At 43.6% G+C, this 12,104-nt stretch overlaps 1 protein-coding gene across 1 annotated transcript; it reads left to right on the top strand.

Moving 5' to 3' along the window:
* The first annotated feature begins 557 nt into the window (after positions 1-557).
* On the top strand, positions 558-11,522 carry ARL2BP (ARF like GTPase 2 binding protein). The gene is made up of 7 exons (XM_035117530.3): positions 558-682; positions 1,778-1,829; positions 3,929-3,990; positions 5,100-5,206; positions 6,239-6,324; positions 7,674-7,770; positions 8,878-11,522. Exons 2-7 carry the CDS (start codon positions 1,792-1,794, stop codon positions 8,974-8,976), a joined length of 489 nt encoding a protein of 162 aa, XP_034973421.1. The 5' UTR covers positions 558-682; positions 1,778-1,791; the 3' UTR covers positions 8,977-11,522.
* Positions 11,523-12,104: the final 582 nt, after the last annotated feature.

Raw genomic sequence — 12,104 nt, 5'->3', positions numbered from 1 at the left:
TTAAACTGTGAAACTTCCGCAGGAGGCAAGATGGCCACCAACCTTGATACCTTTAAAAAAAGACTGAATAAATTAACGGAGGAGGGGGCTAGCGATGGTTACTATCCACAATGGCTATGCTCTGCCTCCGCTGTCAGAGGCAGCAATGCCTTCTGAATACCAGCTGCAGGAAACCACAAGAGGGTTAATATGCTCAAATCCTGCTTGGAGACTCCCTACAGGCATGGGTCGGCCACTGCAAAAATGATGCTGGACTAGGTGGGTCCCCTTTAGCAAGTTCCAGGAAGGATCTCTTAGCTGCTGCCGGCCCGCCGCCTACTTTGCTCCGCTCAGCCAAACTGGGCACCGCCACGTGGTTGGTGAGGCTGGAAGGGAGAGAACCCCCTTCGCTTCCTCTGATTGGCTCTCTCCTTTTACGTTTCCTATTGGTCGGAAGAGAAGTCCCGCCTAGCCTCCTGTGATTGGCTCAGTTCTTTCAGCCTCCCAATGATTGGTCAGATAGGTGTGCGTTGCCGGAAGAGGCCGTTTCCTAGGCAGCAGCAGGAGGAGGAGGAGGAGGAGGAAGAAGAAGAAGAAAGAAGTGACGGCGGAGTTTGCAACGAACTCTATGGGGGAGGCCGAGGCCTTCGTCCCGCTTGTCGGTCTGCGGAGTGACGAGCTGGCGCTGCCCGGAGGAGGACAGGTAGGAGCCAAGGCGGAAGGGGGTGGCGTTGACTAGGACTCCTGGGTCCACTGTGCCCCTGAGAGGAGCCCGGCTAGGTAGACCGGGTGTCCTGGCTCGCCCCCAGTATGCTCCTGGCCTTCAGAGGTAGACTGAGTCAGTATGTGGAGGCTATGTCTCCTGGCTAGGAATTTGGAACAGCTTTGCCAGGTCAGGCCAACCTTGGGTCCAGTAGCGCCCCCGTCCTCCCCGCCCCACACAATGGCAAACCAGAGCCCCATAAGCAGGTAATTTGATTGATTGTATTTATATCCGACTTTTTCCCCCAGTAAGCTGAATGTGGCATGTAAGTAGTTCTCTTTTATGCTCCACAACAACCTTGTGAAGTGGGTTGGGCAGAAGTGAGAGAGTGGCCTCCAAGGTCACAGTGTGCTTCATGGCCAAGTGAGGGGGATTTGAACCCGGGTCTATCCCGGGTCCTGGTGCTTACGACTTGGTCTGGGCGTGCAGCAGAATTTGGTGGTAGTAAAATGAACTGTCCCAACTGCTGCTGGAGGATTACATTTTAAAAAATAATTCTCATCAACAAAAAAACTCCCTGCAACAGGAAAGCTAGTACAGTAGAGTGTGGAGTGATCTATAACTTTCCCCCCTCACATTCAAGAGAACCCAAAAGCTCCTGTACCGTATAACAGAGGCCCTTGATAATTGCAAACATGCAAGACTTCTTGTACGTCTGGCAAACCCTAGTTGTGATAAGCAGCACCCGCAATGAATTTGTGAGTCTATAAATTCTGTGGATTTCTGCTGCCCCTTTCCAAATCCAAACTCTTGGGATTCCATAGCTTCAGATCCACCAAACTCCCAGTGCAATGGGATAAATTGCTTTTGTTTCAGGCAAACCTATTCTGCTGCTTACTTGTATGTATAGTTCATTTGTTGCCCACTGTTTTCCAGGAAATAGAAAACAAGTCATAATCAATTATTATTTCTAGATGTGGGAGTGGTGTAATATTTTCAGATAGGCTTGAGACCTGACATTGAAGATAGGATGACTGAAAGCCAACTCTTGCACCCTGAGGATTAAAGTATTTAAAGGTTTACTTTATAAAACAGGTGACAAAGCCACGATGGAAACTTTAGAAGAAGAAAACTTTGGTGTGTCCATGTAAGTATATTTCGGTTTCTGCACTGCCTTTTAAAAAACAAATCCACAGAACTTCATTTGAAATGTGAAAGCCAATAGGAAGTTTTAACAGTTAGGAGAAGATAGATTTTTTGTGGCATGTGCTTTTGTGGACTTGAGTCTAGGTGATAGAATAGGCTCTCTAGTCCACAAAAGCTTATGATGCAATATTTCTGGTACTTTTTAAGGTGGGAACATTGCTTGGTGATAATGTTATTTTCTAATTTTATTAATAGTTGGTTTCAGTGTTAATTTTTAAACTACAATCAAGACTGACTCATAAAGATTTTTCTTTCTCATTGGCCTACTCATGGATATAGATTAGTGATGGATCAATGATTGATCAATGCCTTCCAAATATTTCTAGTTACAGGTAGGTAGCTGTGTTGGTCTGGCGTAGTCGAAACAAAATAATTTTTTCCCATCCAGTAGCATCTTAGAGACCAACTAAGTTTGTCATTGGTATGAGCTTTCGTTTGAAGAAGTGTGCATGCACACGAAAGCTCATACCAATACAAACTTAGTTGGTCTCTAAGGTGCTACTGGAAGGGAAAAAAATTATTTTGTTCCAAATATTGTTACACTATAGCTTCCATCATTCCTGGCCGAATCTGTAGGGCCATAGGTTGCTCACCCCAGAAATTTATTTCCATCCTCCTTTTTAAAAGCCATCTAAGCTAGAGGCCATCACCACATATTGAGGTGGTAAATTCCACAAGTTAATGAAGCATTGTGTGATAATTTAGTTAAGTGCTGTATATAGAAGTCGTTTATTTGTCTGTTACAAATTTACTGTCAATTAAGTTCAATGGATAACCCCAGCTCTTTTATGGACCCTGAATTTTAATATAATGCCTGAATCAAGTCAAAGTGATTCTGCTTTTGAATTGCAAAAACAGCTATTCTGATCTGGATTGCTGTTATCCCTTCTGTATGTGACTATATGGCAGCAAGAAGCAACAATGTCTCCTCCATTAGGCTTGGGTTAGGAACAACCTCTTCCTCGCTTTCACTAGAACAGGGATATCCAACAGGTTGATCGTGATCTACTGGTAGATCCCCAGGAGATTTTGGTAGACCGCGGTCGATCGCTGGGTCCCTTTGCTTAGCGCTGGTAAAATAGAATCCAGCCCCACCCCTTGCCCCGCCCTCCATTGTTGCACAATGGAAGAAGGAGTTGACTCAGTGAGGCTGTTTGTCTCCCCAGCGTTCTGTTGGTGAGTGGCTGTTTCCCTTTCTCCCTAAAAATGGCCAACAGCTTAGCCTTGAACTCCCAAAAAACAGGGCTTTCCTCCTCCATAAAAAACTCAACAATTGAGATCACTGCCATTTTTTAATTGTGTGAGTAGATCACAGTCTCTTGGGAGTTGGCCACCCCTGCATTAGAACATCAACTGTTAAGCACACGAAGAAGTGTGCATGCACACGAAAGCTCATACCAATAACAAACTTAGTTGGTCTCTAAGGTGCTGCTGGAAGCATTTTTTTGTTTTGTTTTGTTTCAACTATGGCAGACCAACATGGCTACCTACCTGTAGGTTGAACCCAGTCCAAGTCTGAGATCAGACTTGACTGAGGCAAGGCAAGGAACTGCTTCTCATCAGGGTGACTGTCCTTTGTTAAATCTTGTTTGCAATGCAGAAGAACGTCACCATAATTCTGTCTTTGAGTAACTTATGTTTGAATAAACAACAGCTGCTCTCTGAATGTAGTGGAATCTGGGGAGGAGGACTCCGTTCAGGTAGAACAAAGTATTACTGCAGCGGCTTAGGGACTGAGCTGTAAGCCAGGAAGTCTCTGGTATGAAATCTCACTTTGACAGCAAATGCACTTAAGATAGCCGTAGGCAAATGGTTCTCTTTGTTTGAAGTTATTCTCTGCAACAGGGGGGTGATAGTGCACCTCCACTTTACAGGATTGATGAAAGCATTACTGAGTAATATGTGTTCTGGAAGTAATTTGTATGCTCATGTGTGCCATAAAGGCACTAAGCATTATTCTGTGTGCCCTGGATTGTTATGTTTATATGTATTTCACCTTCCATAATAACCTGAACCCAACTTGGCTGTCTCTCATTTTAGCTCTTCACCATCAGATGCTGAGTTCGATGCTGTTGTTGGCTATTTAGAAGATATAATAATGGGTATGTTTTTCTTTAGGTAGCACTGCTCAAAAGGGACTGCCAAGGCGCATCTCTTTTTATTGTTATTTGTGAACACACTGGAATATTCTAGAGGAATTGTTTTGATCCAATTTTCAATTCTGTGCCGGGTGGATTTTGTTGGCACTGGTTTTTATACAAATGCATCATGGTCTAGACCAGACGTTCCCCAACCTGAGATACAAACTATCTGAAAAGCACTAGGTTGAGGGGAATTTGGTCTAGATGATATTATTGTTTATGTATTTTGCAAGTCACTTTGAGGGCTCCTGGGGTGCCAAAAGAAGAGATAGCGAACTAATAAATAAAATAGATACCCACCACTCTCCTCTTTGTGCACGTGGGAAAGTGTTCAGTGGTTAGCATTTGTGCCTGGCTGAAGGTGGTACTTGTATTCTTTACCTAGGACATGGAAGCAGAGTTCTCATGTAAATTTTCTTATTATTCTGTCTGCTTTTCCTTTCTTGCCTCCACCCACTGTGTCAAGTTCTGAACAAGGTTCCTGCTCCTAAACAGCTGGACCCCATGATGAGAGCTCCTGTTGAGGGCTGGGGATGCACCACAATGTTTTATTGTGGGTCCACACTTGTTGATCGATACTTGCCTTTCAATGAAACACTCAATAAGTTGGTGGTGCCTGAGGTACTGCCCAGGAGGTGGCTTGAAACAACCAGACATTCCCTTTCATGTAGAAGTGCTTGACAGCCATGTTGCAATTACAGTGGCAAAATTTATGCCTGATTAATTGATTCTGGATGAAGGATTGGAACTGTGTTATGCTGACTTCTCCAGGGAACTGAGCTTGCCTCATATGTTCATTATCCAGCTCTGTTCCCTGGGTGAAACTTGCCAAAAGTCATTAATCAGGCTCTGCCTTGTTTGTGTCAGTGAGAGAAACTCTTCATCCTGCCAGAGGCTTAGCTAGCTAGCAAGATAGAGAAGCTACTGCATGGATTAGGCCTCCGTCAGCTGCAGCTGTGCTGTCGTTGCAGCTATGAGGGTCACCATGTACTGGATCTCAAGCTGAGGACAGCACACCAATGAATGTAGTCACTGTCTTTCGACTGAATGCAACTGTGTTGTGATTTCAGATGATGACTTCCAGCTTATACAAAGGAACTTCATGGACAAATACTACCAAGAGTTTGATGATACGGAGGAAAATAAGCTCATCTACACTCCTATTTTTAATGAATATGTGAGTGCATATGTCCTGTTTTGATCGTTATCTCTTGCATATGACGATGGGCTTTGTCTTTTGAACATTTGCCACCCTGTGAAAGAAATTGGATTCTGTGTGTTTCAGCAGCAAGTGTGACCTGTGGACCATAAGAGAGAGAGCAGCCCTGCTTCAGGATAATGAGGCTCCTCTCGTACCCTCAGAGGGAGCTGAGACCTCAGTGCAGGTGATGAAGGCCAGCCTTCATCAACCTGGTGCCCCCTCACTGTTGTTGTTGTTTAACTATAACTCCCATAAGCCCCAGCCAGCATGGATGTGAGCTGTAATTCAAAACATCTGGAGGGCACTAAGTTGGTTAAAGGTGCTGCTGGCCATCTAGTGTGCTTCTCTGGGCCATACCATCACTTTGTTCACTGTGCTAGGAAGGTTTTCCTGCTACAAAGTTTGCTCAATGACTGGAGGGGAGGGGCCCGGGCTGGTTGCTGATCCAACATGGCATCTTTTGTAACAGCTTAGCTTCTTGTGAAAGTTTTCATAATTGTTGCAGATTAAAGGGTTGTTAAGGGCACAGCTGCAAGAGCTTGTTTAAAAGCTGGCAACAGTGACTGCTGCTGGGGCACGTGGTTTCTGAAAGATCCTTGTGGTACTTGGGAAGTCTTTATTTGGGTTCTGAAATTTGGGGGTTATATCCAGTGCTAGTCAGGGTACTCGCATCATTAGTTGTGTCCATTGATTTCAGATTTCTAGTAATTTTGGTGGGTCTACTCTGAGTAAGGATCCATAATATTCTTATAACTTAAGGGTAATGAACAGAACAAATTACTTCCTCAAGGCAGAGACTCAGCTCCATATATTTTAACTGCTTGTATCCTGTTGCTATCTGTAATATCTCTCATATTTGGATCCAAAATGTGATCCAGCCATTGACAGTCTAGTAAGCTGCACCTGATCTGTCTAGATCAAAACATCTCTTTGTGAGATTGTAAGCTACAATATTTGCTGCCTGTCATCCTCAGCTTGAAAATAATAATACAGTGCTTCTCACTTTAGATATGCTTAGTTGAAAAATACATTGAAGAAAAGCTCTTGGACAGGATTCCTGGTTTCAGCATGTCTGCCTTCACCTTGTCATTACAGTAAGCTGGATCCTTTCCTTTCCATTTCTTTTTCATCTCATTGCATTAACTTGTTCTTAAGGCTCCTTATTGAGTAGGGGTGGGCTTTGAATTTTGGAAACATCTTCTCTCACGTGTGAATCTGCCTATTTTAAGCTCTGCTGCAAACTCCTTGCCCAAGGGTCTGTCCTTACTCTGTGATGCAATCATGTGGTCCTCAGAGAAGGGAGCTCTCTACAATGTCAGTACAGCTGTGAGATAGCATCCCCTAAGAGTGCCCACCAGACCTACCCCCCTTTTCCCATTTAGGTATCATGTAAAACAGCAAGAAGACGTCTGTACATCATATATGCCATTGGTGGGGCCCAAATGTTAATGATATGCACAAATGTAGGCTATGGGCTATTAGGTCACTTCCATGAAAAGAAAAGGCTGTTCTGTGCTTAGCCAGTGGTGCCCATCCCAGCCTCCTTTGCAGATAAAGGCCCATGCAGTCCCATGCTATTTATAGAAACCTTCTTGAAAATTTCATATTGTTGATCATTCCTGAGGGCTGCATTATGAAAACTGATGTTAAATGGATATTCTGCTGCTTAGTGAGCAGATCCATCCCTTTGTTTAGTAACAGCTTAGAGCAGGCATCCCCAAATTGCGGCCCTTCAGATGTTTTGGCCTACAACTCCCATGATCCCTAGCTAACAGGACCAGTGGTCAGGGATGATGGGAAATGTAGTCCAAAACATCTGGAGGGCCGAAGTTTGGGGATGCCTGGCTTAGAGCCTGTTTGCCCACTATTCCCCCCTCAGCTGAGGAAAAGCTGTAAATCAGACATCCATGAATGCAGTTGGCAGAAGTGGCTGCGATTGCAGCGCCCCCTTCAGATTCTGCAGCTGTAGAAATTTCTGTGGGCTGCTATCTGTGCATTTTCAAAAGTGGGGGACAATGACAGAAGCACCCCCTGATGCAAGACAGAATAACGATTAAGCTAAAAATTCAAGATGTGTACAACTTTGAGCTGCATTTTCTTTGGATAATTGCATAATTTTAAATAAATTAATGGACTTGTTATTGGTGGTGTTTGTAGTGGTTATTTGCCTTCCTTGGTGGGTGTAGCCTTCATTTCACTTTCTCAGTATAGGTATAAGACAGGTACCTGCTTGGTGACAGTGTGTGAAGCACCCCTTAGTCCCATTATTTTCAGTACAAATTACTTTGTGCAAGTGGCTAATTTAGAGGTGTTAAAGAGAAAATGCAACTTTTTTCCATAGGCATTTTCCTCTTTAGCTTTTGTAATGCATCTTTTCTCAATGCCCTTTAAAATCTAGAATGTCTCACTGTTTTAATGATGAATCTAAATCCTTCACTTACAGGCAGCACAAGGATGAAATTGCAGGGGATATTTTTGACATGCTTCTCACATTTACTGACTTCCTCGCATTTAAAGAAATGTTCCTGGATTACAGAGCTGTAAGTACTCCAAAGCTCAGAAAATGCCCAGGCAAGTTGGTTTAATTGGGAGTGACTCTTGGGCATATTGTGCAGAGAGAGATCACTTTCCCAGTCCTGCTTCCTAAGAGTCTTTTAACTGAGGAAGTGAAAAACTGATTTTGGGGCTTTCTGCATGCAAAGTAACTGTATGGGAGTTCTTTTTCAGGTTTTTTTGGGGGGTCTAAAAGTGCTTTTGGTGAACCTCAGTGGTGAAATGTGTGTCCACTGCACAAGTTTTGCTCCAGAAATTTATTTTGGAAAATGCTGGAAACCTGTGGTCCGAAACAAGTCAGTTTGAAGTAATGCATGTGAAACCCCAAAACCAGCTGCATTTAACAATTCAGAACTGTTGTTATTGTGAAATCTTAAACACTGATCTTTTAATGTTTAGTCTTGATAAGGAGGGTTTGAAATAGCAAAGGGGCCAGTTTCAAAAGGTTGGTTAAGGCAGAAATTGTAAGGGAAAGAACACATTCTTACTTATTTTGCAGCGGGGGTGTTCACTGCAGATGCACAGAATTTGAAATCCAACAAGGGAGAACATTGTGTATATTGCTCTAAGAAAAATGTGTGCATATACACATAATGTGTGTATGTTTGCGTGGAGATCATGTGTAAATTTTTATATATAGCTATCTGTGCCCCTGGTTCTCATGAGGGTTTGCAAAGGCCAGAGTGGCAGAGGGCAAGATGGCAAGGGGAGGGCATGGATCTCTAAGGTTACTTGGCATGGTAGTAGAGGCTGGGTAGCATGGAGTAATAATCAAAGGAGGTCTGGCAGCTGTACCAAGGATCAGAACTTGCCCTGGTCAGTAGAACTTGCCCAGTCTCCTCTGGCTTCACCCACGGCTACTGTCAGCAACTAAAAAGCTCGGAGGGGGGGGGGAAGAATCATTGCTTATTGATGATTAAAGTTATGATTCAGTTTCCACAGCAGGTGCCAGTTTCCATGTGGAATTTCTTGCCCACAGCCTTGCAGAAAATAAAAGCCCTGTGTTTCATTACAAACATGCTTCCTTTTCTGGCTGAAAGCCTGTCATTTAGAAATGCCACCAAACTGAAGTATTTTTGGCATCTCCATTCTAGGAAAAAGAAGGCCGAGGCCTGGACTTAAGCAGCGGATTCGTGGTGACACCCTTGAGCAAGTCCTCCATGTCGCCTTCCGCAAACAGTCTGCGACACTAGCTCTTGCCTCTGAAAGAGAGCTGTCTCCACTTGGGCTGCCCTGAATGCAAAAGCCGGCAGAAGAGATGAGTGTGAAGCTGAGGCGTGCAACCCTTATTCCCTCTTGGCAGGCCAATTTTTCGTCTTAGCTGCTCATTTGAATTGGGCGTTTCCACATGATCAGTGACTAGTATAACTCCAGCCCCGTTAGAATAATGGTGTCTTAGCACTTGGATTTGTTGCTGTGCCAGCCAAAAGGGACTTTATGCCATGGAGGTCAATTAGTGCCATGGTCTGTTTGAGGGCTGCCGATTTCTTGGAAGGAAAACAAGCACTTCATTGGACAGCAGTGATGGAAAATGAGTGTCAAACATGGGGTGGTTCTAACTGCACAACCTTTTTTGAAGCTCACAACAAATCGGGGGAAACCTGTTTAGCGTAGTTCTGAATGCCACATTTTGACTTTCGACAGTAGCACGTGTGTGTGTGATGCGAATATATATTTAGCATGAAACTGTTATTTGTCGGTTCTCTAGTAATTGTGAATTTGTATTCTTTCCCATTCAACAGACTTAGTGGTGTTGCTCTTGTAAGCCCCCCCACATCAGCTGCAGAAGGAACCAGAAAACGTGGGATTTCCAAAGTAATCTTTCTCCTAAGAAAAATCACATCCTGTCTCATTACTACCAGCAGCATGTGCTCTAGCACGGACAAAGCTTTCTGCAATGTCTTCATGGGGGATGGGGACTGTAAACCCAAATCCAAACTTGTATGGTTTTCAAGGAACTTTGGGAATTACAGTTCTGTGAGGTGCTGCAGTTCTTTAAAAACAAAAGAGCTAAAATCCCCCAGGTTCCGTGATATTAGTTAAGCTGGTTTTAACTATAATGACCTCCCTCACAGCGAAGCTCAGGAAATGGTCTGAGAAGTCTAGGACTGACTCTACCAGGTTTTTTTTTATCATAGCCCCCCACCCCCAAAATTAAATTACCAAGCTTCCTTCAGGAAAGCAGTGACAGTTAAACCCTCTTTTAAAGTGGAGTGAATGTGTCCCGAGTGGCTTGATTATACCTGCAAGCTTTGGGATTTCATCAGTGTTGTGTTTTACCAAGGTTAAAAAAAGAAAACAGCATGGATAACATTGCCTGTGCCATTGGCGGTCTGCATCTTTGCTAGACCCCTGGGAAGCCTCGTGTGGTTCATACTGATAGCTTCCTCCCTACATCCTGGCTTAGTGACATCAGCTAGTAATACGTGCCAGTAGTGTTGGATCTGCTCTGCTTGCCCCAGCCACATCTCTGTTTCTGGCTTACTTCCACATGGATCTGTGGAACTCTTGCTGAGAAAGGTGTAGCTGCTGTTGCCATCTTGACTTGTGGAGGACCAGACGACAGGAGCACGGAATTCAAAAACCCCAAATTCCAGTTGTTCCTACTTTCCACGCATTGCCCGCTTTTACTCTTGGTTGGTAATTCAGCGCTCAAGGACTTGGCCTGTACCATCCATGTACTGCTGTCACTCTGAGGCTTCTTCCAAAGTCACATAATGGAAGAAAGGCCAGGATGACTGGCTGAGCCCTGGAAATTTACTATTGGAGCCTTTCAGGCTTCGAATCCTTTTTGTCCAAGCAGGGGTAAGTAATTCTTGTAATGAGGCTGATCACAAACATCTTACATGTTTCAGCTTTGGGTGACATACGGTACAGCACAGTACTTGCTTAGCTAAATCTTGGGAGATTGAGAAGGGGGTAACATGGTATCTTTACATCAGCAAACTTTTGCTTCCACAGTGTTTTCTTTTACATACGTTTCCCTTTCAGGGTTGTGTTCTGTAATGTGTTTATGCTGTACACTGATCTGAAACTTGATTGGCAAGATCCAGAAGCAAACTCTGCATTGTAAAGGATGTTTTTTGTAACTTGTTTTGGCAAGGTCCCATGTGTGTAAACAAGGAATAATCTTATCCCCATACTTTAAAGGTATTTCAAATACTCTGTTGGTATTTGAAATGTGCAAGAAGTGCATTTTCAAACAGTCACGGGAAGGCATGTTGACAGTATTAATGACAGTATTTCTTGGTGCAGTTTGCTTTTGAAAATCCAGTCTTGGTCAGCAAATGGGTAACACAGACTGGAATACAGGATCAGATTCAAAGTTGGAAGTTTCTTGTTTCTCTCTTGCCATTTCAAAGACGTTGTCTTTCAGTGCCCAATTTGTCAGAACTACTTTTGAGGAGAGACACAAGGAAATGAATTTTCATTTTCTAATCTCGCCCCAAACCGCTGAGGTGCATGGGATTGACTTTTTTGTACAGGCTGAATGGAATTTTAGAAGACGTCGTCACAGTATTGGATAGTCTAAGAAATCCTTAGAGGAGGACTCTGAAGGAAACGTGTGCAATCGCTGGAGAAACACCTTCCGTCAAGAGCTTCTATTGACGTTTCTTTCATTGGTGTGTTATCTGCCTGCCTCCTGTTGAAGTTCACTTCATACCAAGAATCAATTTGTGTGCTGTTGGCAAACTAAGACTATATTGTTTTGTGTTTGATTAAACAACCAAGTAAATGATTATTCTCTCTGGGTGTGTAAATCTGGCACACTGGGAGAAGCAAGTATGCAATACTATTTACTAGAGCAGAAATATGGCCAATAATGTAACATTTAATTACCCTTAGCAAAATTGCACACCTGGTTTTGTGCGTATATATATTTTGTTTAGATTCCAAAGTAACTGCACCTTTTGACTGTTCCCCTGGTCACTTTTCAGATAACTGCTCAGACTTGTCTGGGTGGAAGGGAGGACAGAGATTTAAGTAGCAGCTACTCTCCCATTTTTTAAATAAAACCTTCTAGCTACTCAACTGTAAAAACAAAGGCAGAAGGAATGGTGGTAGGTGTAGCTGTAGCTGCAGGGGAGAGCAAAGCTGTCCATGGTGAAATGCCCCTTTCTCCGCAGCTATCAAAGGTGCAGTCATCCTGTCCCTTCTTTGCTTCCAGTAGACGTTGGAAATGGCTCTTGTCATTTTCTTAAAGGGTAAGGTGAAGGAAGGAGAAGCAAGAGGGCATGATCATAACTCTGAACTCATGAAACAGTTAGGATGATGCCCTGGTGCCTATTGCAGAGCACTGACAGCTTGGTGTGGAAGTTAA

The sequence above is a fragment of the Zootoca vivipara genome, chromosome 6 (genome assembly GCF_965207765.1).
Source record: "Zootoca vivipara chromosome 6, rZooViv2.hap1.1, whole genome shotgun sequence".
Taxonomy (NCBI): Eukaryota; Metazoa; Chordata; class Lepidosauria; order Squamata; family Lacertidae; genus Zootoca; species Zootoca vivipara.
This window is presented reverse-complemented; position numbering and strand designations above follow the sequence as displayed.

What these genes read in the sequence shown, in the direction of transcription:
- ARL2BP (XM_035117530.3), top strand. Translation starts at nt 1,792, where the DNA reads ATGGAAACTTTAGAAGAAGAAAACTTTGGTGTGTCCAT. An exon ending in GAAAACTTTGGTGTGTCCAT is followed by an intron (nt 1,830 to 3,928) that starts GTAAGTATATTT and finishes CTCTCATTTTAG; the next exon opens with CTCTTCACCATCAGATGCTG. An exon ending in GCCTTCACCTTGTCATTACA is followed by an intron (nt 6,325 to 7,673) that starts GTAAGCTGGATC and finishes CTTCACTTACAG; the next exon opens with GCAGCACAAGGATGAAATTG.